The sequence below is a fragment of the Marmota flaviventris genome, chromosome 10, assembly GCF_047511675.1.
Source record: "Marmota flaviventris isolate mMarFla1 chromosome 10, mMarFla1.hap1, whole genome shotgun sequence".
In the NCBI taxonomy this organism is placed as follows: domain Eukaryota; kingdom Metazoa; phylum Chordata; class Mammalia; order Rodentia; family Sciuridae; genus Marmota; species Marmota flaviventris.
Window position 1 is genome coordinate 7,098,690 of NC_092507.1, and position 26,713 is coordinate 7,125,402.

Below are 26,713 nucleotides of genomic sequence, written 5' to 3' on the forward strand. Positions count from 1 at the left end.
AGCCGGGCATCCTGTGGGCAGCGCAAGGGCTCTGGCACCCTTCTTAGCTGATGCAGCCTCCGTTGGGCCAAGAGGTTTGTTCTCTGGTCCCCTGCTGGGTATCTCTGGGGGCACTGTTCCCATCATGGCTCTCGGGGGTCAGTGAAGGAGGGGCTGTGATCGGGAGCCCCAGCTGGGGTCACCAACCTCGGCCTGGCCCCCTGCTCTCCCCTGCCAGGAGACAGTTCCCGCCATCCCCGTCAGCCCCGAAGATCCCCTCCTGGCAGATTCCAGTCAAATCGCCGTCACCCTCCAGCCCTGCAGCCGTGAACCACCACAGCAGCAGTGACATCTCGCCAGTCAGCAACGAGTCCACGTCCCCCTCGCCTGGGAAGGAGAGCCACAGTCCCGAGGGCTCCACGGCCACCTACCACCTGCTAGGCCCCCCGGAGGAAGGCGAGGGCGTGGTGGACGTGAAGGGCCAGGTGAGGATGGAGGTGCAGGGCGAGGAAGAGAAGAGGGAGGACAAGGAGGACGAGGAGGACGAGGAGGACGACGATGTGAGCCACGTGGATGAGGAGGACGTCCTGGGGGTGCAGAGGGAGGACCGCAGAGGTGGGGACGGGCAGATCAACGAGCAGGTGGAGAAGCTGCGGCGGCCCGAGGGTGCCAGCAACGAGAATGAGCGGGACTAGGGCCTCTCCCAGGGACACCGTCCAGCTGTGGGCTCTGGGCTCTGGGCTCTGGCTCTGGGCGGGGATGGCCTCAAGCCAAGGTCTGGGCAGAGCTGTGCTTGGCTGCAGAGCGTGAGGCTCCCGTTTCTGTCCACATCTGCGTCTCACCTGAGCAGCATCCCAGGCCCAGCCCACACCCCACTCAGCTCAGCCCAAGCAGGTGGCTTTGCCTTCCTCACAGCCACACCGAGGACACCAAGCCTTGGAGCCCCACCCCCGACAGTGTCTCCTCGGGGTGCTGGCCGGCTGAGCGTCTGGACTGAGCTGACACCGTGCATGGCAAGAGCTCATGTGGTTACCTGCCTTCTCCCAGTGGGGAGAAGCCACAGTCCCCTTGGTCTCTGCTGTCCCTGCTCTGTCCTCTAGGCCTGGCCCATGGCTCACTCTTCGCGCTGTTTCCAGAAGCCAGAGCCCTGGACCCATTCCCCCTCAGCAACAGCCTGCCAGGGCCAGCCTCCCCACAGCCGGGCCCTGCCTGACAGGTGGGCACCTGTCCCCACCCCCAGCCCACACGCCCTGGCATCCTCTCCAACAAATGAAATCACACTGCGCTTCAGACCGTCCTCGCCGGCTGTGTCGTGGTCCAGCTGATCCCGTGGGGAGACGTGATTTTCGCTCCACGGCAGGGCCAGGCGGCAGAGCCTTCCTGACCAACAGCCATGTCTGTCCTTCCCACCAAGGAACATGTTCATTTGTGTCATCATGTATAGATTTCAGAATATAAGATATGATTGTATATAATTGTAATAAATACGAGTTGCCACTATTTAACTCCTGCCTGTGGCTCCCTGTCTGCTGAGGGCCCTTCGTGCCCCCTGAGGACTGCTCAGAAGCACCCCAGCTGAGCCCCAAGAAGGGCCAGAGGGACGTGGGGAGGGCGAGGGGCCTGGGCAGCCTCTGTCCCCCGACCCCGGGGCCTTCCCCAGGGCTGCTTACCCGGAACTGCAGGAGTCCTTCCTGTGCAGGCCGCAGGGGCGACGTCCTGGGAGCCGCAGGGCCTCCTTGGCTGGGCGCAGACCTGGTGTGAGCGTGGTGAGCTTCTTCCTTAAATGGACGCGCGTTCCCAGGAGCGGGTGTCCTCTGCCTCGTCTCCGCGCCCTCCCTGCCTCCCTCTAACCTTCACAGAGCATGGAGCGCAAACCTGAGCCAGCAGCTCCTGCCAAGGGCCGCTCCGCGCTCCTCGAGTCCGCCTGGGCCGGGCCTGGGACTGCTGGCACTGCCCTGTCTGGGCCTCCTGTGGACACAGCCCAGAAATGGCACAGGCCCTGGCCACCACTGCAGGTGGCCACAGCGGGGTGCAAGCTCCCCCAGTGGCCTCCCAGGCCCTGGCCAGACTGAGGGACTTGGCCTCAGGGCAGTTTTATTCCAGAAGAGAGAGGTCACAGCCCTGCTGCGGGGCCCACCGAGGCAGCAAGTGGCCCTGCCTGTCTGGCCCGGGGGGGGGGGGGGGCAGGCTTGTCCTCTGTCCTCATCACCTCAGGTGACACTCCTCAGGTCTGTTTCCCCAGCCATGTGACCCTTAGGGACCTGCAAAGCCTGGTGAGAGCCATCCCTGCACTTGTCCTCTTGCTTCGTCCCCTGCCTCCTTGCATCCCTGAGAATCTCAGCTCTGGGGTGACCAGCCTGCCTGAGAGGGGACCCTGTGTTCTCAGGGACCCAAGGAATCCCAGCCTTGGTGGCCAGGCCGACTGACCTTGGCTGCTCCAGCAGAGGGCAGGGCGTGGCCCCGCCGGGGCAGCTGATGCCGGGCCTTCCCCCTCTGGCTGCTGTGCTGCTGTCCCTCCATGGTGAGTGGGGACATGGCTGCTGAGCAGACAGGACCCCCCTGGGTTTGGTCACCATTTGTCATAGTTGTTAAACTTCCAGGGTCCCTCCTAGTGAGACCAAAGAGCAGGTGTCCAGGGGAAGGTCGAGGCAGGGGAGGCGCTGGCCACGACCAGGACCTCGCGATCCCTCCCCCTCAAGACCTGGGCCCTGAAAGAGGGGTCCTGGGCTTCACCGTTCCTGAGGTGGGGGCTGCAGGGCCACCTCAGGGCACGTATTCCTAGCCCAGGGGTCAGCAGGAGGGAAAGTCCCCAGCTCAAGCAGGGAGGAGAAGGGGTGAGAACCTGGGGCCCCAGGCCTTTGCCCCTCAGGTCCTGAGCGCCGAGTTCTGCTTTTGAGGACAGAGAGTCTGGCATGACTTCAGGGAGAGGAAAACCCCTCCCCAAAACGCACAAGTGCTGCCTAATAAAGGCTGTTGCTGGACCAGGGCGGACGGCCCTGCGGAAAAAAAGCCTTTCATTAGAAAAATAATGCATTTCATCCAAATAAGGTAAAAATATTTGGAATGGGGCAGAAGTGAGCAGCAGGCAGCGCCTGTCAGGCCCTCTCTGGAAGGGAGTAGATTATTAAACTCAATTACAACGTCTTTTTATAAAGCGCCGTTAGGAACAGACTAGCCCAGTGCCTGGAGGCCACGGGCCAGCTGTCCTGACCCCCCCAACAGGCTCCCCTCCGACTCCGGGGTCTCCCTAGCACTGGGTGACTTGTGGGACTCCCTTGGACAGGGGCATTTTGGGGAAGGACAGGGGCCCTCCTTTGGCTTTCGAGCCACCCAAAGAGGAGGCCAGGCCGGGAGCATCCTAGGGGCTTGCGCGGGCCTGACCCTCCTGCAGGGAGGCCCCAGGCCAGGCCCAGAGCAGGTAGTCGCCCATGAAAATCTCAGCTCCTGGGGTGACCATCTGCGGCCCGTGTCCCAGGACCTCTTGGGTGGGAAAAGGGGGCGTTCTGAGTTGGGGGAAGGGGCTACCAAATTTGTGTCCACAAGTGTTGACCTTTTTCCTTTTGCGGAAGTACATGTCCGCTGATGAGGACGGCCAGTGGACGGGCAGGGAAGGAGAGTCCCCTCCCACCCCTCCGGTTTTGCTGTGCTGTGTGGTGGGTCTCGTAATTTGTTTTAAAATAAAAACAGAAGCTCTCCTCAGAGCTGTGCGCTTGTCTGTCCTGAACAGTGGGCGGACTGCCTGTCCTCTGGGTCCTCACACCCCTGCCCTGCCCCCCTCCCAAAGCCCATGCTGGCGCCATCTGCTTGCAGAGAAGAGGGAGGGGGCGTGGGGCAGTGCAGAGGTGCCTGTGAGACCCCTCAGGTGAAGCATCCACCTGGGGCGGGCACCAGGCCCTGGCCACCCCACGGGCCTGACCCTCCTTTCCAACAGGAAGAGCAAAGCCACTCTTCTGTCCCTGCTCAGCGCAGGTGTGTCTTACCCTGGGGCCAGTGGCCTCCTGGCCAAGGAGAATGTCTAGAAACAGGGCCAGGCCCAGGCAGGAGCCGCCGGCCTCCACGGGCACCGCCCTGCGCCTGCCACACCAGGCCACTGCTCTTGACACTCTTTCTTATCAAAATGAGTTTGAAATCTCAGCCAGCGTTTGGGGTGATTTGACCTGAAGCGTGAAGGAGCACCTGTGAGTCCTCCCCCTCCCAGCAGCCGGGGCTTGTTACGGCTTCATCGCGAGTGGCCTGAGCCTTTCTTTCTCCATGGCCAGTGCTGCCAGGAAGGACGTCTTCATAGTGGCAGATGCTGGGTCCCCTGGTGAACACCAGTACCCAGCTGGAAATTTTGGCACAAGTTTATGGAGAGTCTTTGGTAGGGAACTGGGGTCTCCCTCCAGGTGTGGGCTGTGGGCCTAGGGGACATCAAGCAGCCAGCGATGGCCACATCAGCTGTCCTCTGCCTCCGGCCCTTGCTGGGGGCCTTTGGAGCCTCTTCCTGTCTGATCTGCCCCAGAGGGTAGGGCATTTCCTCCCAGGAAGGATGATGGCACAGGCCTGGCTTCTCTTTGTTTCTGGCAAGGCCCCAGATTCCAGAGCTTTCCAGGGGCGCTGTGGCCGGTCCTGCTTCTTGGAGGTCTGATCCAGGCTGGGGCAGTGTGTTTTCTTCCTACCCTGGGCCCTGGCCCTGGGCCAAGGCCACCTGTGGGGCCAGGTCTGACCCTCAGAACAGTAATAGACAACCTGCCTTGCTCAGTGGCCTGCCACTCTCTGGGTTGGGGCCAGACCTGCTCCAAGGACCACACTGGGGAGGGGCAGGCCACCATGCTCAGCTAGGAGCCTGTGCAGCTGGTTCTGGCTCTCGCCAGGAGGTTCCAGAGCTCCTGAATGTGCCCCAGTTTGGGTGTTGATTGCACACCACCAGAGCTGATTAAATCCCAGAGGGAAAACATGCCCGACTGCATTTCCTACTGGGTCCAGCAAGCCACGGGCAGCTTCCTGGGCCCCTGCCCACTGCCTGCTGCCCAGCAGGGAGCGGTGCCACCTGCAGCAGCCGGCTCCCCACTGGCCGAGTGGGTGCAGGTGGGTGGGCCCTTCTTTCTGCCCTCTAGGAGCAACAGCCTGTTGGTTCCCTGGTCTTTCTGGAGTGGTGCTGTGAGACCCAGTGTCCCTTCCCTGGATCCTGTCAGGAGGCTGGCTGGGCAGCTGGTCTTACCTCCTATTTCCGGGGTGTGTGGATCTGCCAAAATCCATCCAGGCCCAGTCGATCTGGGAACAGGGGGTAGTTTGGGGGCCGAGTCAAGACCATCAAATTGCTTCGAGGCTCTAGCTTCCAGGAGTCCAAGACCTGCCCCCACTCTCTGCTGCCCATTGCTTTGGTGCCCAGGGGGAGCCCTGTGGCCACGCCACCCCCCAGTCCCCCTGCCAGCCGAGGCTGGGACTTGGCTCCCTGCCTCCTTAAGGCCCCATGGGAGGCCATGTGCCCACCAGGGCCTACAAAGCTCCAATAATGGTTTTAATTTGTTGAACTTGTGTTTTATTCCATAAATTAGTCACTGTTTTATTTAACAGAATCAAGATATCCACAAACAATAGGCGAGTTCCAACTTGAACATTTTAATAAGACCGAAAAAAGTATATATTTTCGTGTCTGTTACAGACGTATTTATGTAAATAGCCTGTGGGCCTCGGTCCAGGAGGAAGGCCGACGGGGAAGGGCCCCGTGCGCTGGGCCTGGGCTGGCCAGAGAGGCTTTGTGGTGGCAGATGACACCAAGCTGGGCTCTGAGGGGACAAGCTGCTCTGCTGTGGTCCCCAGGCAGCTGGCTGGTGCTCAGATGTGCCAGGTGCAGTGAGGGGGATGAGTGTGCCCCAGGGACCAACTTCTTGATCCCTTCAGAAAAGTGGATGTCTTCCCCTGTGGCAGGGATGTGGCAAGCCAGCAAGATGCTCTTCATCATGGAGGACAAGAGTGGCTCCACACATGTCCGCTCCCAGGGCCACCTGGAGGCCAGCTCGGGACAGGCCGGACAGGATGATGAGGTTTGAAGAGGACCCTCAGAAGCGTCAGGCACGTGGGAGCCAAACGAGGAGCCGTTAGGTCTGCACTTTGGGCCACTCCCTGGTGTCCAAGGGCACCCCCCGCCCCCGCCATGGAGCCACCAGAGCCCGCAGCTCAGGCCCTGGCCCGTGGCTACGGACCCAGGAACTAGCCCCCAGTTCTGCCATGACGAGCCTCGAGCTCGATCCTCGCCAGCATCCGGACTGGATCCGGGTACGCGCCGTTCCTGGCCTGGGCAGGTCCCTGCAGGAAGGAGGAAGGCGCTGAAGGAGGGGCTGCAGGATGACCCTGCCAAGCACTCACCCAGTAGCCCTGACTAGGACAGGGTAGGACGGGGTCTCAGGGAGGCCTGAGCCTCACTGCTGGATGGCCCTACCTGAGGGTGCTCCTGAGCCTCAAGCCGGGTTTCAGGCAGGGCCCAGGATGGGAGGAGACCACTTTCCAGCAGGGCAAGTCCTGAGCCCACCACTGTCATCAGCAAGCTGGAAGAACCTGGCCTGATGCCCAGGACAAAACTGGTCTGTCCCCCATCTCCCCACTGGGCTTGAAGATGACCAGCACCCTCCTCCCTTCCCTTCACTGGCACATGGAGCAGGGCTTGTTTGCACCACCCCACATAGCTGGGTCACGGCCAGCCGCTTGGGGGCGATTTTAAAAATAAAAGATAACTTGATGGATTTTTTTTTTCCAGTTTTTATTGAGTGAAAATGTCAAACCTTGCATCAGTCATGCAAAAAAAAAATCAAATAAATAAAACACATATATTAAATTTCTAATAGCACTAAATTCAAGTGGAAAAATATTCAGTTCTTAATAACCAGGTGCCGAGGAGACCAGATTCAAGTAATCAGAGCACGCGCTGTTCAGTTCGGTTTCACGTTCTGCGTTTTTTTGTCTCAAAACCTCTCTATACATCTCTATATATCTATATATGTATATACATATAGATATATACACACATATGTGCATACATATTATTTTATATTTATATATATACACATACATAGTTATAAAACATTAAAAAGAGCATTGGTGGATCAAGCATCATTTTCCCCACAGAAAGAAAATAAAACAAAAATTACACATTAAAATTCAAAATGAGCTAGCAATGGCTTATAGTCCTAGTGTGCAATATGAAGGTTACAAAAGGCTAGACTTCGCACTGTCGGCATCTTCGTTTTTCTTTTCTTTTTTTTTTTAATTTTTTGTTTGATTTTGCTACATTGAAAAATGTTTTTTTGTTTTTGTTTTTGTTTTTTTCCTTTACAAAACTCCTTAGACAGAGTCCTGTGGTAGGTCAGAGTCTGGGCAAATGCTCAGCAGCAGCACGTGGTGCCCACAGGATTCAGGAGGCTCTGGTAGGGGCTGTTTAGAAATCAATTGACTTCCTGTTGAATCAGGTGCACTGTCTGACTGCTCCTCCCTCCCTGCTCCCTCTCCAGCTCAGGGGGTCCTGGCTTTCTAGCTGTGGGCAGCTGAGAGGAGACACACACACACACACACACACACACACACACACACACACACAGGAAAAAGAAAACCACTGCCCTTGAAGCCCTTTGGGGTGGGGGCTTCAGGGAGATAAGACTCTACCCCGCCCCTCTAATGCCTGCTGGGCCTGTTCTTTCTCCCCAGCCGGAGGCCCCCTGGGGCCCTGAAGTGCAGAAGAGGGACAGAGGCTGGAGGGCAGCCTGCCCCGTCTGGGGACTGCAGCAGCCAGGTCAGGTGTGTGCCTGCCATTAGCCCTGCACTGGGCTGACAGCCTCAGAACCTCCAGGAGGCGGGGTTTGAAAAGGGGGCTGAATCTGGGTGGGTTGCACCAGCCTAGAAGCATCCCGAGCAAAATAAGAAGACAAACTGGGACAACAAGCAAGAAGCCCTGCAAAGCCACACGCATAACCAACAGAGGAAAACTCCAATGTTAAATTAACTACAAACTCGTGTCAACAGTAATAGTCCATTTTTCTTGTCTCTACAAAATTCAAGTTAAAAGTTGGAATCACGCAGCTCTCATCAGTGCTAGTGTGAAGACGGACAGCCTCAAACTGCTAAGGCCTCTAAAATCAAAGCTAAACATCCCACGGGAGAAGTCTCACCCCCTTCTCCAAGCTCAGGCTGGTCCGCGGGGTGTGGCACTCAGCCGCCCGCTTTTGCTTGTCTTTTTTTTTTTTTTTCCTTTGCTCTACGTAGAATAATAACCTTTACAGGAAAAATACTGTACAACTTCTTGTATTTTTTTCCATTTTGAATATTAAAGCCCAAAACAGCCGCATCCTTCCTGTTTGCACCACCAGGGTGGCTGATACCCCAGTCCCCAAGGCTCCATTTGGGTGGGTTGGGACACAGCCTCTTTTTTTTAACGGGGTGGGGGTGGGGGGCTGGGACAACCGCCACCGGGGGGCAGGGGGCAGGGGCAGGGGCGGGGGCGGCAGCCTGGCCCTGGAGCGCGGGGCAGCCACACTGAAGGGCCCGTCTGCTGCTACCTTCAGATTTCCTCGATGTCCCTGTACTGTCACCCGTGCTGACCGCCTTCCCCAGGGCAAGGGGGGAAGTCTTAGCTGCATGAAGGGGGCTCCCCCGGCCAGACGCTACAGGTGGCGGCCCCGCCCCCGGTGGCCGATGGGGTCCCAGTGGCCTCCAGCGCCCGCCCCGGTCCTGAGCAAAGAGCTGGCGGCGGTCAGCGCGCGCCCGGGCGAGCACCTGCTGTTCCCTGAAGACCCCGCTCGGCGGGCAGGGGGCGGCGGCCTGTCCTCCGCCGCGGAGCTGCGCGTTCCGGGCGGGGCGGCCCGAGCACCAGAGGGGTCCCCGCCTCTGTCCTGAGACGGACTCGGGGTCCGGAAGCACCTGCGGGGCGCCCGGCGGGGCGGGCGGGCGGCTCTGTTCAGGGGCTTCACGTGGAGACAGCGTTTCTTTAAAGAGCGCCGGGGACAGTGGGGACAGTGACGTGACGCCGCGGGAAGAGGCGCGCTAGGGCGACGCGGCGGCGGGCGCGGGGCCGGGGGCGCCCAGAGCCGCCAGCGCCGGGGTCCGTGCGCCCGCCTCGGCCGCCGCCTCGGGCAGCGACTCCTCCGAGTCGGTGCGCAGGTCCTCGTCGTCGTCCTCGTCGTCCTCGTCCTCGTCGTCCTCGTCGTCGTCGTCCTCGTCCTCGGCCTCCTCCTCCTGCAGCTCCAGCTCCTCCTCCTCGTCCTCCTGCGAGGACTCCCCGGCGCCCGCGGCCGGGCCGGGGGCGGCGGGGGCCTCCCGCGGCGCGGGGGCAGCGTCGGGCGGGCCGGGGTCCCCGGCGTCGCCGAGCGCCAGGCCCAGGCCGGCGGCGGCCGTCTGCAGGAAGAGCAGCGAGCCCCCGGGCTCGGCGGCCAGCGTGAGCGAGCCGTCCAGGCTGACGGGCGCGCCGGGCGAGGCGGCGGGCGGCTCGCCGCGCTCCTGCTTCTCGTGCTTGCGCTTGTGCGAGTCCATCTGCGACATGCCCACGACCGTGTGGCGGCAGCCCGGGTAGGTGCAGTGGAAGTGCGAGCACTTGAGCTTGTACTTGCAGTCCGGCACCGCGCAGTCGGCGCTCGAGCTGAACTGGCAGAAGCCCGCCGCGCTGATCACGTCCTGCTTGCCGTGGTGCTTGCGGTGCGCCGTGACCTTGGTGCTGTCGGTGCAGCGGAAGCGGCAGCGCAGGCAGTGGAAGTGCGTGCTGGTGCCCGAGAAGGGGCAGTCGGCGAAGTGGCAGCTGAGCGAGGCCTTGAAGCGCTTGAAGTCGTCCAGCACCAGGTTGTCCACGCGGTCGTGGTGCTGCGCGTGCTTGTACATGTGCGTGCGCCCGCAGAACTTGTAGCCGCAGTTCTCACGCGTGCAGTGGTAGTGGGTGACCTTGAGCGAGAACTGGCAGGCCGTGTCCTTGCAGTCCTCATAGAGGTCGAAGCGCCGGAAGCCCTCCAGCATCATGCCCTCGTCCAGCATCTTGCGCGAGGAGGCCGTCTTCCGCCGCTTGCCGAAGGGCGACATGTCCTCGATGATCCAGAAGCGCTTTTTGGCACCGGAGGCGGTGGGCATGGAGATGGTATTCCCTGGGGAAGGGGCACAGGGCAGTCAGTGCAGAAGGCTGCCTCTTTTGCCAGGGTCACACTCACACAGGGCCCTGACCCTGGTCTGGTGGCCAGGGCGCCTCTCCCCACCCCCAGAACAGCAAAGGAGTCCCAGGCTTCCCTTGTCATCCAGACCTGCAGACGACCACACGTGCATCCCTGGGTGGCAGACCAACCAGCTTTGCCGGGATGTGGTGGCTGCTTCCTGACCAGTTTGGGTAGGAAGTGAGGACCTGTCCTGGTGCTAATTGAAGCTGAAGGGAGAATCTAGGTCGCAGAGTGTAATTACCCAAGTTGGAGGGGGGCCAGGGCCCATCACACGCCTGCCTCTAATGAGGGACAGGCCGGCTCCTTTCCCGCCGCGGGCAAACCAGTTCCCCGGGCTGCCTGCCTGTCTGCAGGGGGACCTGCCTACTCACAGCCGGGATGCCAAGTGCCCTAGGCCATCTGGGGCTGTAACTGCCCTGAGGAGCACCTTCTCCTTGGTTCCAGAAGGCTCTTTAAGGTCTTAAGGTTTCTGCCCCTAGTGGGCCTCCTAGGCCAGGCCTCAGGAACTAAATACCAAAAAGATACCAACCCCCTGCTCAGAGTCTCCTCGCTGGGCCAGATCTAGACAAGGGCTTAGCTACAGGACAGGCACCCAATCAGTGCCCAGGCTGGCCCAGAATGCTTCCCAGGACTTAGGAGCCCACTGCCAAGGGCTTGCTTCCTCACCCTTTTCAGAAGGCACCCACTGGCTACACAGGGGGGAGGCAGCACTCCCCAGAAATAAGGGACCCAAGGCCCAGACCCACCAGAGGGGGACATCCTCCAGGCTGCTCCCTGTGCTGGCCGAGGGCCATGGCCCTTCTGAGTCTGCCAGAATGCCTGGCCACCGCTCTGTCCACCAAATTACTGCCTTGCGGATTTGGAGAACAGGCCCAGTCACCCACCCTTGGCAGATGAAGAGAAACTGAGGGCTGGAATGGGGTGGGGGCACTAGGCAGGGGCCATGGGAGAGCCTCAGGCCTGGAAATCCACCAGGGATGATGTGTTCTTGGGTCTGAAGTCACAGGGTGACAGCTCTCAATGGGCAGAACCCATGTACTTACTGCCACAGCCACCGGGGCCTGGCACAAAGCCATGCTCAGGCACAATGTGAGGTGACAATGCATGGAAGGTGGTATGCCGTCTGCAAGGTGAGGGGCCAGCAGACCCTCCCCGTGGGACTCCAGATATGGAGTTGGGGCAGGAAGAGCTTCTATCACAGAGCACAGCCCGAGGCCTGAGGCTCCAGAGGTTTCTTCCCCTGGCTCAGCTTTAAGGGAGGGGTGGGGCCAGATCAAGACCCTCGAATCTGGGTGGGAAGCTGAACACCTGAGAGCCACAGGGACAGGCTCTGTTCTGCCCAGGCCCAAGGTGAGGCCACCCTGAGCAGCCAGCTGGAATCTGGCATGCCTACTCTGGGCTGACCAGTTGCTGAGCAGGGGCAAATGGCTGGCAGCAATGCTCTGGTCTGAGCAGGAGTCACAAGGAGCTGTCTTTGGGATAGGAGCCAGGCTTTCTGGTCTCAGGAGTGCTTGGCCATCAGGATGCAGCTTTGTTTGGCCCCAGCTACCACCAAAAACACCTGTCCTTGACTGAGCTGGCCACAGAAAAGGGTCAGGTCCTGGACCACAGTCTCAAGGATCGGGTGGGGTGACAGATACTGCTGAGAATGTGTGTGCGAGTTACCTGCGGCGTCCTGAACTAGGGGGACGTCACTTTTTACTGGAGTTGGAGTGGCAGTGACAGGCGGGAAGCTGGGCGGGCTGCTGATGGGGTGGGCCAGGCCGCGACTGGCTCCCAGAGTGGCACTGAGCAGAGAGTATGAGAGACAGGACGGAGAGAAGAGGCATGGGAGGGGGGGGAGGGGCGGCCGGAGCGCAGCCGGCGGGAAGGGTGGAGTCAGGGGGGGCCGTGGGGCCCCACGGGTGGCCTCGTCACCAGTGGCAGCAGGAGGAGGAAGAGGAGGAGGAGGAGGAGCCGGGCCGCCTGGAGAAGGTGGAGAAAAGCAGAGAAAAAAAAAAAAAAAAAAAAAAAAGAACCAAAACAAAGAACAAACAAACAAAAAGAACCAAAATGAGAAACCAATGGTGGAGCAGGTGGGAGACACTGGACAGAGGAGCAGAGAGAGGAGCGAGAGGAGGGAGGCCGCAGGGCGGCTGTGAGCGGTCAGGGCGGGCCTGGCAGGCGGGCGCCTCTCTTGGACCCCAGGCCCAGGCTGCAGTGGGCCAGGGCCTGAGCGGGGCCAGGGCCTGAGCGGGGCCAGGGCCTGAGGGGGGCCAGGGCAGGCCGGAGGGCTGGGCTGTACTGCCTTCCTGGAACTCTGGAGGACAGGCCCAGGCTCCTCTCCTGGAAACTGAAGCACAAGGCAGAGTGCTGGGGAGGTGGCAGGATGGTAGGAGGTGGCCTCAGTGTCCCACATCCCACACACCAGCTGGTCCACTGCACACCAGCCTGTCCTCCTCAGGGCCACCTCACTGTGAACCTTGTGTCCAGGATGGACGCGGCAAAGCGGGGCTGGAGGCAGGGGTCCTGCGCTCACCTGCCGCTGTGCTCTCGTTGCCCACGGGGGTGCTGGAGCAGCTGCGATCCATGGTAGAGGACTCGGAGGAGGCGGCACCCGGGCTGCAGCCGGTGTAGTCCATGCCCTCATCTGTCTCAGCATCCATCAGGCTTGGGGGGCCCTGGGAGGAAGCAGGGTGCCTGAGGAGCTGCCTGCCGCCTTCGCTAGGGGCAGCAGGGCCTCCCGGGGGTTGGTGGAGCCACCCACAGGCCTGCTTGAGGCACTCACCTGGGAGGGGGGCACGCGATCAAAGTTCTTCCCGAGCATCCTGCGCATGTGCTTCCGGGCGTGGGAGGTCATCTGGTGCTTCAGGAGGAAGGAGAACTGGCAGCCCTCCCGGATGCAGTGGAAGTGGCTGTTCACCTGGTTGTACTTGCAGCCTGTGGACACGGCCCCCACCTGCATAAGCCTCCCCAGCCAGCCAGTGCTCACAGCCAGTGTGTGTTGAGCACACTGTTCTGGGCACAGGGAGTGATCGACAAGGCCAGTGGCATGTGCACCCTGAACTGCATTTCTCCAAGGAAAGCTTACGATCAGCCACCTGCAGGAAGTCCAAGGCTACGAAGGCTGTCCAAACCCACTCCCTGCCCACATACTGTGGGAAGGAAACCTAGTGGGCCCTGTCCACAGCATGCCACCTGTCCCCAACACCTTCTCTGGGGACCTGGGCTGGTGGGTGTGGCAGCCAGCCTCCACCCTGCCCCCATGTCTCTCCTTTGCTCCAGGCTGAGAACAAACAGAACAGGTGGGGCCAAAACAGCATCAGCTGAGGGCAGGTGAAGGCCTGCCCGTCACCATGGCACCGAGCTGGCCAGGTGTCTTATATCATCCCCCGGCTTTGTTTGGCCCCAGCTACCACCAAAAACACCAAAAGTTGAGTAAATAACGGCAACTTCAGAATACCCTGACATCTGTAAACTGAGCCCCGTGACAGCATGGACTTCTGAGTGTTGACACCTGTCACCATGGTTACCAGCCCTCTCCTGGCCATGAATCCTTTCTGAATTAATACTTGAAGGAAAGATTTGTTTCCTTTCTTTTCTGGCAGTTGATGAGTATCTTGCCCTTCCTCTGTGGAAGGGCCTGCCTGCAGCCTCCCTCTGCCACCAGCCCCTGAAACCATGACCACAGGCCACAGCCGGCCTGGCCTGTAGCCCGCAGCCCAGGTGTCCATGCTGACACCTTCTCCTGCCTTTCCTTCAGCTTCCAGTCTATTCCCAGGGAGATTCCCATCCCAGTCTATTCCCGATGATTCCCATCATCGACAGGCTTATGAACATGGGGCTCCATCCTGAGGCAGGAGGGTGGGCTTTGCTCTCTGCCTGCTGACCCTAGAGCCCCAATCCCATTGGGCATCCCCAGAAGGAGGCCCTGTTCCCTGTGGGGCTCAGATCTCAGCATCTATCACCAAGCTCAGGGCTGCGGGTGACCTCTTCTTCTCAGACCCATGGCTACTTCCTTCCTGAGTATCCTGCCAATCAGATTCTCCAGCTGAGCCCACACATCTTCGCCAGGTTTCCAGCACCAAGTCCAATGCCAGCACATACCAGACACTCAAAAACTCTTAGCTGCTGCCACTGTCACCACTCCCGTGTCCCTGCAATAGCACTGGCACACAGTTGTTTTTCAGTAAATTACTGCTGAATGAACGAACAAACAATGGCACATTTTAAACAAAACCCTACAGTTGAAGCTATGGAAAGCAACCCAGGGCGAGTGATTTCCAAACCCCTGAGAAGCTCACCTGCCTGCCCTCTGGAAAGGGGAAAAGAATCAAGCTGAGCCATGAGTGCCGGCAGTGAGGCTCCAGGGCATCCTGCTTGCACGGAGGAGGCCAGAGTGACTCTCGTCCTCTTCCCTGGGATGTTTTAGGTTTGACACCTTGTGAATTTGACAACTGGCCTGTACGTGCTAGAAGTCCCTACCCACCCTGGCTTAGTACCTAGCCTGCCGCACTCCTCACGCTTGGTGAAGTATTTGAATCCGTTGGCTGCCCGCCGCTCAGCTTTCTCATGCTTCTTTATGTGCCAGGGCAGCTTGGTGGTGATGTTGGTGACGAAGTAGCAGCCAGTCCGGAGGCAGTGGTAGTGTCCACGCATCCGGAACTCACAGTGCTGCAGGGAAGCACAGGAAGATCAGGACAGGTGGGGACTTGTGTGGGCTGCTGCCTGAACTGGGACTCTGGGCTGTGGCAGGCCCTTGGCACATGTGTTCTTCCACACCCAGAATCAGAAAATGCAATCTTGTAAAGAACTTTCACATGTCAAAAAGCAACATGTCCCTCTGTCATTTCACTAAACATCCTATTTAGTTATTTTGCCATCCTTCAATGCCACCCAGAGCAGACATCACTAATCTATCCCAGTTATCTTCCCTTCATAACTGGACCTACCTAGGTAGGCACCACTAATCTATCCAGCCAGTCTTTTCTACACACCCAGACCTCTGCTCTGAGTCCTCGGGTAGCCCCTATCTTGGGGATAGGCCTTTAAAGTGAATTTTATCTGCTCTTCCTGTCTGGGCATGGACAGTTCTCTTTATCTATCCAATGGGCCAATTTAGAAATTTTATGCATCTGGAGAAAAGGGAAATAGCCAATTTCAAGATGGGTAAGAATGATCTTAAGTACACAGCAGCAGCATAGTGTTTAGTTGCCACTGGGGGTTAGGACTAAAATGATAGACCTTACCAACTTAGTACCAATCTGGACCCCAGCCCAGGGGCCTCCAGGGGCCTAGGGGCAGACAGTGTCCTTTCCAGGGTCTGGTGGAAGCCAACTTAAAAAGGGTGCAAAAAGCAGAGTCTCTGCCAGGAGGAGCTGGTCCCAGGCCCTGTGGCTCCCCTGCCCCCACAGCTGGGCCGCCCGCTGCGCTGACCTGGTTGGGACAGAGACACTGCAGGGAGTAGTAAGCAAACTGGTCTCGCACGTTCACCAGGCTATTGTTGGGGTTGATGTGGTCCAGGCAGTGAGACTCAGCCTTGCCGGAGGTCTTGCAGACATACTTGCAGTTCCCAAAGAGGCAGTGGAAGTGGAACTTGTTGGCGTACTTGCAGTCTGTCGCGAGGCAAGGGTCGCTGCAAGGAAACCACAGCCCAGAAGGTCATTGGTGTTCCCAAGCCCTCCCTGCTGGTGTCCTGACTGTGCTGTGTTGGGGTTCACTCCTCTGTCACCAGTGGTACAATCAAGAGAAATGTCCCCAGATTGCCCTCCTGCTTAGCAGGACGATTCAACCAGAGACTACAGATCCCAGCATGCATCCCTGCCTCCTTTTAGGAGTTCTGCCTGGTGCACAGGGATTGCAATATGCAGGGTGCCCAGAGCGTTGCATGCTGGGACACGTAGTTTCCACGGCCACACCTCGGGATTATAGATAAGGATGGCTGCAATAACTTCTTGGAAATGAAAATAAGGGATGGTGCTGCCAGCCCTGGCAAGATGCCATCAAGGGCCTGGCTGGCATGGCATGGCACTGATTTGGATGTGGTTGACTGACAGGCTGCAGATGGGTGGGTGGCCCTACCAGGAGTGCTGCTACCAAGGACCTCAGTAAGTGGGAACGTGTGTCAGGGCCTGCTGAGGCTCACAGCTGATGGCACTCCCTAGGGTCATCTGAGGCCTATGATACCCACCTGCTCAGAGACCTAGGAGCCAGGGGAGTGGCAAGGGATGATGGGTGGGCATGGGCGGGGAGTACTGGGCCATCCCCTATGGTTGGCCTGCTTGGGAGAGCAGAGGAGTGGAGCAGGCCCCTACCTGGGAGCCCTGCTTCCCATGCTGCAGGGGGCTATCTATGGGAGGACGAGGGGCTCTAGCTTTTGACTGGCAGGCAACACTGCACTGGCCAAGGAGCGCAGCCCTGGTGGGGGCTCTGACAGCAACCAGGAAACTAGGAGGGCACCACTTCTGGGGGGGCGAGGGGGAGGGACGGAGAGGAGTCTGTCCCCTTCCAAATCACGGGCCCAGCCCCAGGTGCTCAGAGAGGGAGGACAGTTGCCACTCAGGCGGTATAAATAATCCAATTTATTACTTTTATTGAGAACAGGAAGCCGCACACATTACGATACAAAGTCACCGTTCTCGCCGCAAGGAGCCACCACCATTCAGTGAGAAAGGTCCCTTCCACCCGAGACTCAGGCCACTATGCAGGGAGTGCAGGCCTGGGAGGGGCCTAGCCCATCACACCCACCTGTGACTTCCCTGGCCCTGCAATCTCAGCAGGTTCGAGCCACTGAAGAGGCCAGCGAGGGAGACCCTCCCTGTTGGGCCAGGAGACCTGAGAATCCACTCTCAGCCCATCCCAACTGGTCCTGGGGACCACTGCTGCTACCCGCCACCCACTGGCTGCTTGGGATGGGCAGAGTGGCGGCGCAAGCACAGCATCTTTGGCTAGAAGGATGTGGCCCGAGGCCGTTTCCCAGAGGGTGGGGACATCCAGTGTTAACTCTGCACGGTGAGGAACAGGGCCTCCTCCTGCCCTTGCCACACCCACTCCCAAGACGCTTGGGGACGGGGCGCCCGGCTCATCGAGGGACTCACTTCTCCTGGAACTGGAGGAATCCGGGTTTGACCTGGGGCTTGGCATTCTCTAGAGAAGTCGTCGCCAAGGGTGAGGCGGGCAGGTGAGGCACTGATGCGGGAATCTGAGGCATCTGGGGTATGGTGGAAGCCAGCTGCTTCCAGGCGAGCAGGGTGGGGGTGGAGGGCACCGAGGCCGGGCTGGGAGCAGGTCCTTCCAGACAGGTCCCCGGGACTGTGGTGCCAGGAGGTGCCGGAGGGGGTGAGGGTGCCAAGGAAGGTTTGGTCTCAGCAACAGAGGCCGGGAAGGAAGCCTCTGAGCTTCCTTTCACTGTTCCGCCCTCCGTCCGGAAGTGGAAGCTGGAAGGGGCAGGAGAGGTCACATCAGGTGAGGAGCTAAGAGGCCGCTGCAGCCCAGCCCCTCCCTGGCTGCCTGTGCACAGGAGCTGCAGGTGTGGTGTGACCCCATCACAAGACCAGGGCCCAGCACAGGGACCTCATGCTCAGCAAGCTCTCCGTGATCCCACCAAGACAGGAAGCCTCAGGACAACTGCTGCGCCCTAGCTCTGGGCTTGGCCCTAACTCTGTCTTCCTACCTGTGCCCTGCCTCTGCCCAGGCGGTCCCCTCCCTGGGTATATGTGTGAGAGTAGGCCCTGCCTCACGAAACTTGCTCTGACTATTCAGTAGGCTCCTGTGCAGGCCAGCGGCTGGGACAAGATGCCCACGTGGTGAGAAAGGCCTGGTGTGGGGCTCAGGGCACAGAGATCTGTCTTGAAGGCTTACAGGTTTTGAGTCAGTTACAAGTAGTGGCCGGGCTCGCTGCTTTTAAACTCCATGGCATTCACAGATTCATTTTGCTGTTCTGGGTCAAAGGGACTCAAGATGTCACAGTGGAATGGGAAAGGCCTTTGCCCTGGGTCTCTACCCCTGGGTCCACACTGAGTCTCTGGCCACTCTGCAGGGGCACCTAGGGCATGCTGCCAGCCCCACAGGTCCTGGCTTGGGAGCAGCTGGCGCTAGGGTATTGAGTGGGGCCCAGGCAGGGCTCTCTGGACACAGCTGGCTGGGGGCTGAGTGTGTGGAAGGAAGACGGGAAGCCCATCCTCCTTTGGGCACTTCCCTCCTGAGGAGCCAGCCGCTCTGTGGTCTGGTGGGAATTGCAACAGGCTGTGTGGTATCCAGCCCCGCAGAGCCCTGAGCGAGAGATGACAGGGCCCCCAGGTCCCCACTCACTTTGCATGCTTGATGGCCCCGTCCAGGGTGCTGAAGAGTGCACCACACTCCTCTACCACGCAATGGAAGTGTGCCTTGTGGAGGAAGTCACACTGGGCGTCGCAGAAGTCCTTGGTACCAAACCTAGCCAAATGAGCCGGCAGGGAGGAGGCTCCAGTTAGAGGTGGGCTGCTGCTGGCCACCAGGCAGGCTGCTGGGGCCACTGCCAGCCCTCCCTCCCTCCCTGCTCTCAGGCAGCTCCTCACCTGCGTAGGTACACTCTCCAGGGCTCTGAGAGCTTCTCCTGAACGACAGCCTTTGCAGCCTTGCCCAGGAAGGGTGAGGACTCTGCAGCAGGGCTCCCCTCTGCTTCTGTCTTGATGCTTAGCAGGCTGCCGAGGCTGGGGTTGCCCTGAGACATCTGTGAAGACAGTGGCCAAGCTCGGCTCTGGGAGCCTCAGGACAGACATGCTGCTCTGTGACCACCAGAGCACTCCGGGCAGGGAGGAGGGAATCTGTGGCCCCCCCTGGGCTCCAGCTAGAGAAGGGCCCTGCCTGGACAGCTGGGGGCCTGGCCTGAAGGCGCAGGGCCTCTCCAAGCAATCCCGTGCTGCTGGAGCCGCTGCTCTCGCTGAGGCCGAGGCCGCCACTCAGGGTGCGCACTGTGGCCCATCTTCCCCAGACTTCGTGGCTCCCTGGTTATTTTCCTGCCAGAAGGTTTTTCAAAGGAAGTGCAGGAGGAGGAGGGATGGGGGGAACCCCTATGAATTCTTTGAGAACAAGAGAAGGTGCACAAAGGAGGTGTGGGGAGGGAGGGACACTCATGGGGTGAGAGCAGACAGGCTCGCTGCTGGGGAGGGGGGTCAGCCCACAGGCTCCCCAGGAAGGAAGAAGGCGTGCAGTGGGCAGTGGCCAGAGGAGTGACGAGAGCAAGAGAGCAAGCAGGAGAGGAGAGGAGGTAGCAGGCTCCTGCCTGCCAAGTGCCCAGCTGGGACCCACCCCACGAGGTCCAGCCTGGGCCAGCTCCCTCTTCAGCCCCATCACTGTGTACAGTAACCAAATTAATCTTGCTGCAGTCAAGTTTATCATGTGAAGGGGAAAAATATATTTGAGATGATGTATAATTTACAAAGACCCTGCATTATTTAAAATAAATATTCCAGAGCGACCTCTCCGGAAGGCGTCCGAGACCATTACTCAACCCGAAAAGTGGAAATTGATGCTCTGCTCCCACTTTAGTCCCCCCTCCCTGACCCCTTTTTAAACAAACAAAAAATATATAAAATAAATAAATAACATTAATAACTAAGGGTGAGAGAAGTTAGAGGGCTCCGGAAAAGCTTTTGGAGCCCTCCATCTGAAGGAAAAAAAAAGGTGTCAGAGGCTGGAATATATTTCTTCAGCCAGTTCATTAAATTAATTTGTAAGCAGTGGCTCTGAAATTATATTCGATGAAAAATGGCCTCAAAATTTAAATGGTACAAACTCATCTTATTAGAGGGAAAACATTAAAAAACAAACACATCCCCCCCACCCCCCAGCACAGCTTTAATTTCTTGGGGTGGGGGAGCAGGAGGCGTGTGATGGATGGTTCTTACCTTATTCATAAGCGAGGATAAAAGAGATGAATTTGCCGGGGCTGCGTGGCCATTTGATTCATTACTAGAACACACAAACCAAGGGGCTTTCAGCTCCGACGTCCGTGGGACCAACCCAGAGGCCTACCCGCCCCCAGCCCTGCCTGCTGCAGCTGCCTGGCAGGAGGTGAGCTCTGGACAGGAGGGCGAGCTGAACCCCAGGGTCCGGCCCAGGGTGCTTGTCAAGGGCTTCTCTCTCCAGCAGCACCTCACCTGGATTCCTTTACAGTCAGGTCTAGACTGCGGTCTTGGGAGGCCTCAAGGGGGCCTGGGGTGCCAGCGCTCTCACCCGGCTCCAGCTTTACCTGGGCTGGAGGGAACCTGGCAGGGGTGGCCTGCTGCCCGCTTCCTGCAGGAGAGGGGAGGGAAGATGGGGTCAGAGGGGCCCAGGATTCACATGGGCACAAACCCTATTCCCCACAAAAGGAGGGCAGTAGCCTGGTAGGCCAGGGGTCTGGGGAGGCCTCACTGCTGGTCAGCGATTCTCCCTGCTGACGTGATCACTTGAGACGCTTACCCCTGTGTGGCAATTCTTCAAGTGATAATTATTGCAAAATTATGTCAAAGTTGGCCTGGCTCAGGGCCTCCTGGAGAAGGGCGGGAGGCTGAGGAGGGGGCTGGGGCGGGTGCAGGGGCCCTTCGCTTTCCTCACCAACTGTCACAGTCGATTTGTGGGGCTGCCGTTTAAGCTTTTATTAAAGACTCTGTTAATGCTGAGGGAAAGTGGCAGATCTGGACAGAGCGGCCCCTCCTTGGTCCCTGGCCTGCTGTTGCCGGGGAGACAGCCTGCCTGCACTGAGCATGCCCAGAGAGGGCATCTGCTGTGTCAGGGCTACCGAGCTGACGGCCAATCAGCAAGCTGTGTGACCTCGCCCGTCAAGCTGTCCAGGGCAGGGGCTCAAGGCCTGGCCAGGATGGGTCTGAGGGGAAGCTGGGTGGGAAGACGCTGTAGGAAGCCGAGCAGATCAGGGGCAAAAGAAGCTGACAGGAAGGTGTCCACTGGGCCCAGCTCCACAATCCCCAAGTGACTGAAATATTAATCTGCCCCAAGGCGCTACAGCTGACAGGACTGCTTCAGACTGCAAGTGGCATTTTATTAAAAATACAGGAAAATGGCTCCCTCCCCTGCGCCTGACCTTTCTTTTGCGGGGGAGGGGAAGGAGACTTTTGTAGGAAAAAGAAAGTCCTTGACAGCTTGGCCACTGAGCCCAGGGTGGCCTTGGAGGGCTCAGTTCTTGGTTGGGGTTGTGGCCAGGGAGTGGAAGGTGGGGCCTCTAAACTGCCCCCTGGGATCTGAGTGCCCCACCAGGGACCTGAAAGGGTTCTCAGCCTTCAGAAGTCCACACCCCAGCAGCTCCTGAAGTCATTTACCCCCAGTCACAGGAAAACGGGCCTGGCTCCCTATCCTCCAGGGCTAGAACTCTCAAGGAGGTGTGGGCAGAGCCCCAAGCTGGGACGAAGGGACCCTCTGTCTGTCCTGGCCGGTTCCAAGATGGTCTCAAATGGGAGCAGAGTATCCGGACCTGGCAGCCAAGGTGCTGAGGACCGTCTCAACTTTGTCACTTTCAGCTGTGTATGGGGACGGGCCACCCCACTGCTCCATCAGCACCACAGGACGGGGCTGGCTTCCACTTCCTCCTGCCTGTGTGTCCCCAGCACCCACTCAGTGGTAGCCCTCGGCAGGCACCCAGCAAGCACCAAGGGTTGTTGAGTGAATGAATGAGCCACCTCCTGGACGGAGCTGAACACTTCTCAAGGGCTCAACTAAGACAAATTCCCAGATGGGGAAGCAAAGGGAGAGGAGCCAGGGAAACCAGGAGAAAGAAGGAAGCAAGGAAAGGGGGAAGGAGGGGGCCACCCTGTAGCAAGCCAGTGCCAGACCAGAAGAAGCCACTCTTGGCTCCAGGCCACACTGTCCATCAGGGAGCACTGGCCAGTGAGCCTGCTTAAATGAGTCACACTGCAACCCAGTGCCTCTTCACTCTGACCAGCTGGGCACTCCACAGCCACCTGGCTAGTGGCTGCCATGCTGAAGAGCGTGGGGTGGGTTTTCCCCATGTAAGTTCTGCTGGGGGAAAGCTGCAGAGGTGTCCCTCAGCCTGGAGGGCTGTCCAGGTATGAGGTGCAGTCACCCTGCCACTGTGTTGGACCTGTCCCCCTCCAGGTCATCTGGAGGAGACTCAAGAGGAGAAGGGGGCTTGGGACAGCTCTCCTCAGGGACTCATCTGTGATGTGGGAGGTGAGAACACAGCGAGCCAACAGAATGCAGAGGATCCCAGGAGGGAGGGCCTACTGTTCCCGCCTCAGGAGAAACAGGCGAGAACTCCCTGGGCAGGGGCCCAGGTGGGGCTCTGAGGAGGAAATACACAGGAGGGAGGCAGAGACCAGGCAGAGAGGGGCCACTGCTTGGTGCAAGACTGGAGGGTGGAGATCAGACAGACGGCTCCCCCGCACCACCCTACTCTGCTCTGCAACAGGAGTGCAGGGATGGAGCCTCTGGGACCCAGAAGGTGCTTGCTTCCTGGGCAGGGCCTGGCCTGCTCACCTGGGTCAAAGGTGGCAGAGGGCTTGAGGGCAGCTGCGGCCAATCTGGCCATCATGGGTGAGATGAGGCCCTTGCTCGCAGAGATTCTCTCCATGATGGAGGCAGGGGGCACCGGGACAGAGGTGGCAGTCACCAGGGCCGAATCTCCAGCTCCCGAAGCCACCAAGGTAGGTGTGTCGGGGGTTGCTGAGGCTGCTGCCCCAGATGACATGGCACCCAGGAGGCCAGGGGCACCCACAGGCAGGGAGGTGCTCCCACGGCCAGGAAGAAGGGGGAAGTAGGGTGCGGTGGTGGGCAGGCCCGAGTTGGAGAGGGCCAGTGCCAGGGGGATGGAGCCTGGCAGGCCCTGGGGCATCAGCCCCTGGATCTTGCTGCTAGGAGGCTTGGTGGCACTGGGCGTGCCCTCGGTGGTGGCAGCGGCAGTGGCCAGGGACGCAGAGGACTGTTGGCTGGTGGGGGAGGCGCTCAGGCTGGAGTTCTTGCTGCTCAGGGCAGAGAAGTCCACCAGGTCGTCGTTGCTGGACTCCTCGGGCTCCGTGTCCTTGGCGCCCAGCAGCGAGGGTGGCAGCCCCAGCACGCCCGAGGAGCGGACATGCCGGCGCTCGTGCTTGCGCTTGTGCGAGGTCATCTGGCTGGTGGAGGTGAAGGTGAAGCCGCAGCCGGCGCGGATGCAGTGGAAGTGGTTGGTGGCCTTGCTGTACACGCAGCCCTCGTACCTGCACTCCTCGTACTTGTAGAACTTCTTGAACCCGTCCTTGGCGTAGGCGTCGTCCTTGATGTGGTAGCTCTTGTGCTTCTCGATGTCACACTTGTTCTTGAAGGTGAACGTGCAGCCAGGACGCCTGGATGGGACATTGGGAGTCTGTCATGGGGCACACAGGGGGCAGTCCCCGTGACAGAAAACCCAGGCTGGACACCAAACCAGGGCCTTAAGCAAGCTATCCCCTGCCCCTCCTCCAGCCTGGGGTGCTGGTGGACAGCTGGCTCACCTGCAGTGGAAGTGCGTGGTCTTCTGTCCATAGAACTGGCAGTCCGCCGTGCCGCAGTCCTCGGTGGCTCGGAAGCGCTGGAAGCCATCGTTGATGAGCTGGGTGTTCTTCTTGTGGAAGTTCTCATGGGTCATCACGTCGGACGTGCTCGTGTACACCTTGTTGCAGCCCACCTGCAGCCAGGATGGCGGGCAGCCATCTGAGTCCTGGCACAGCTGGGCCAAGGTCAGAGGGCGGCTGGGCACAGGTCTCCTCTCGGGACAGCTGACACCTCTATCCTCAAACTCCCCAGGTGTGCCTGGGCCGAGGCATAAAGCCTCCAACCAACCCCCCCCCCACCCCGCCCAGGGAGCAACCGGAACCTGCCTGAGGGCCAGGCTGTCTTCAGACCACGCGGCTTCGGGCCCAGGCGAGGGAGCCATGCTCTTCAGATGCTGGGTTTTATATCCCCATCTGTGGCCCTACCTCTACAGTCCCCAGAGTTGACAGGGGCTGTGTCCTGGAGGTCACCTTAGCTCAGGGACTTGCTTAGTGGATGATTTCTGGGCATGGCCCCTCCCCCCGCACTGGGCCAGGCAGACAATGTTGCCATATTGAGTAAAAACCAGTGGCCTCTGAGCACCCTCAAAGGCTGGGCTGTGCCAGTGCCTGCACCGTCTCAGGCCCAGGGTGGCCCCCCTCCTCACACCCAGGTTGTTCCCCAGAGGCCATAACAACCCTCGACAAATATGGGGGAGGCAAGGAGGCTGCTATTTGCAACCCAAAGTCGCTCCTCCTGGGCCTGACACCTTGAAAAAGCCCAGACTCAGTGTGGCATTAAAACAAAGAATTAAACAAAAACCTCCTCAGGAATCATTTGCAATGCCGCTCTTGGTGTTAAAGCCTGAAAAATGTCGGTCTGTATAAACAGCTCACTGAATTTCCCCCACACCAAGTATGGCCACGGGGATGGCCCCGCCTCGGCCACCAGACTCTGCTCCCCACTCCCCCAGAGCCTCCCTCAACATGCCCAGTGACTCTTGGCTCACCAGCTACCTCCACCCTGCACCCAGAGACCCTGCCCATGGCTGCTGTGGTCGGGGTTAGAGGAAGGCCTGAGCTGGGGGGCTTCAGGGCGAGGACGGGGAGGCGGGCACCTGCATGCAGTGGTAGTGGGTGCTCTTCCCGTTGAGGTGGCAGCCGTGGTAGTAGACGCTGCAGTCGTCCAGGGGGCTGAAGCGCATGAAGCCGTGCTGCAGGGAGTTGTCCCGCTTCTTGTGCATGTTGTAGTGCCGGATCACGTCCTGCTTACTCGTGAACCTCTGCCAGGAAGAGTACCAAGCTGGCAGGAGCCCTCATCCCCACCCGTGTGCCAAGACAGCCTGGGCCAGGGGCCGGCCTCAGGGCCCTCAGGTCACCTCATAAACCTAACCCCACTTGTGGTCAGGACAGCACAGACTGCCCAGCCAATTCCCTCAGCAGCAGGTATTCCAACAATCCAGAAACCATAGACCCTCCCCTGGCCTCTCCCCAGCCTCCCAACAGCCATAGCCCAAGCAGAGGATGAACAGGGTGCTCCCTCAGGGCAAGGGCTCTGATAGGTGACAGTACATTCTGCCCAATGCACCTGTGAGCAAAGCCAGGTGAGACACCCGGTGAGACCGAAGGAGCAGCCTATGCACACTGTCAATGCCACCTCTTTGATAGTTCTGCATTTGCAAGTCGTGGTCTTTACATAATGGGATTCTATCTGAACCTCAATTTCCGTTTTGAAGTGGGGCAGTGATGCCGACCTTAGAAGGCCCCGTGAAGAGTTAGCTAGCTGCGGTACACAGGCCGCCTGGAATGGGCCTTGGTCCACACTGGATTCCCGGCGAAGCTGCATGGGCATCATCACCACCAGGATGCCAATGGCTGCAGAACCTACTAGTGGCACAGGCTGGCAGTGGGTCGGTACTCTCTGCCCACCAAGTTAAGTTCAGGTGACCCATGGAGTACTAAGCACCTGGTGCCTCACTTCTAGCCAGAGCCGCTGTGCTGTGCAGTGGTGCATTTCGTACCTGGTAGTTGCACTCAGGGTCCAGGCAGTGGTAGTGCTCTCGGTACTGGTAGGCACAGTGGATGTGGCCACAGTGCTGACTGCCTGAAAACCTGAAGAGAAGAGGGGTCGGGTCAGGCCCCTTTCTGGGTGCCAGGCCCCATGAGGACTCTTCCAGGGCCTAAAGCCATCTCTGCCCAGGCTCTAGAGATGTGCTACTGGGTTTCTGTGGGCCTGGCTGGGGATACGGGGGACAGTGGTGAAGTGGAAGAGGTTTGGAAATGCCAGGGCCAGTGGCTAGGCCTGTCAGGAATCCCAGATTCCTCAAGCTGCATGCTTGCCAGCATCTTCCAGGTAGTGAGTGCCAGGTGAAGTAGAAGCCTGGCACCCAGGTGGGGAGGAAGAAGCTAGGGCAGGCCACAAGCCACAGCCAGAGTAGACACAGACCAGGGAGGTGAGGAGGAGACCTGAAGTCCCCACAACTGCCTTTCCTACAGTTAGCTGCCTGACCAACACTATGCCCAGCTCTGTCCAGGGAGGAGGCCCTGGCTGGTGCACTGGGGCTCTGTTGCTGTGAGGTGTTAAAGGGCTCTCTCTGTTCTGGGCTTTTCCTGACACTTGAAATAGTCCAGAGTTATGAATTTTTAAAGCACAGCATCTGTTTGGCTTCCTGTGGCAGGGAGCTCGCTCTCCAGCCAAGTGCACAGCTAGGAGCCCCGTGCTGCCTGCATGCTGCCTGCCTCCAGGAAACCCCAGTCGCTCTCCAGACCTGACACTGCCGGGTGTGGCTCTTACAGTCTTGGTGAGGGCCAGCCCTGGGAGAGCAAACCATGACAGTGGCAGGGAAGATGTTTCCTCGGCCTGCCTGTGCCCCTCTGTGGATGACGTGATTGCAGGAGTGGAGAGAAACCCATGCCATGTATGGGGGGACCACTTGCAAATAAATATTTAAGCTGAAGTTGCCAACAGGGCCATCTGCTGAGGCACTAATAATAATGATAGCAACAGTAATAAAGAGAAGACCAAAGAGAGCAAAGGGGGAAAGACACTGGGACAGGAGAGGCAGAGAGGATGGGAGGGACCTGGAAGAGCCCAGAACTATGCCGCCAGGGCAC

At 59.2% G+C, this 26,713-nt stretch overlaps 2 protein-coding genes across 4 annotated transcripts in view; one reads left to right on the top strand and one right to left on the bottom strand.

Annotated features, from left to right (window-relative positions):
• The window catches only part of Pex14 (peroxisomal biogenesis factor 14), a 195,168-nt gene extending 193,684 nt beyond the window's left edge, over nucleotides 1–1,484 (top strand). For both annotated transcript variants that reach the window (XM_071617342.1, XM_027947594.2), the window contains exon 9: nucleotides 218–1,484. In XM_071617342.1, the coding sequence (XP_071473443.1) occupies nucleotides 218–674 (457 nt within the window). In that variant the 3' untranslated portion in view covers nucleotides 675–1,484. The remainder of the gene's footprint in view (nucleotides 1–217) is intronic.
• A 5,271-nt stretch (nucleotides 1,485–6,755) lies between these two features.
• Casz1 (castor zinc finger 1) overlaps nucleotides 6,756–26,713 on the bottom strand; it is a 142,929-nt gene continuing 122,971 nt past the window's right edge. For both annotated transcript variants that reach the window (XM_071617343.1, XM_027947704.2), the window contains 14 exons: nucleotides 25,621–25,711; nucleotides 24,718–24,882; nucleotides 23,582–23,754; nucleotides 22,593–23,434; nucleotides 20,261–20,396; nucleotides 20,009–20,072; nucleotides 18,677–18,831; nucleotides 18,432–18,554; nucleotides 17,219–17,557; nucleotides 15,558–15,756; nucleotides 14,624–14,795; nucleotides 12,910–13,061; nucleotides 12,661–12,802; nucleotides 6,756–10,076 (listed from right to left, as the gene is read on the bottom strand). In XM_071617343.1, coding sequence (XP_071473444.1) covers nucleotides 8,992–10,076; nucleotides 12,661–12,802; nucleotides 12,910–13,061; nucleotides 14,624–14,795; nucleotides 15,558–15,756; nucleotides 17,219–17,557; nucleotides 18,432–18,554; nucleotides 18,677–18,831; nucleotides 20,009–20,072; nucleotides 20,261–20,396; nucleotides 22,593–23,434; nucleotides 23,582–23,754; nucleotides 24,718–24,882; nucleotides 25,621–25,711 — 3,838 coding nt within the window. In that variant the 3' untranslated portion in view covers nucleotides 6,756–8,991. The remainder of the gene's footprint in view (nucleotides 10,077–12,660; nucleotides 12,803–12,909; nucleotides 13,062–14,623; nucleotides 14,796–15,557; nucleotides 15,757–17,218; nucleotides 17,558–18,431; nucleotides 18,555–18,676; nucleotides 18,832–20,008; nucleotides 20,073–20,260; nucleotides 20,397–22,592; nucleotides 23,435–23,581; nucleotides 23,755–24,717; nucleotides 24,883–25,620; nucleotides 25,712–26,713) is intronic.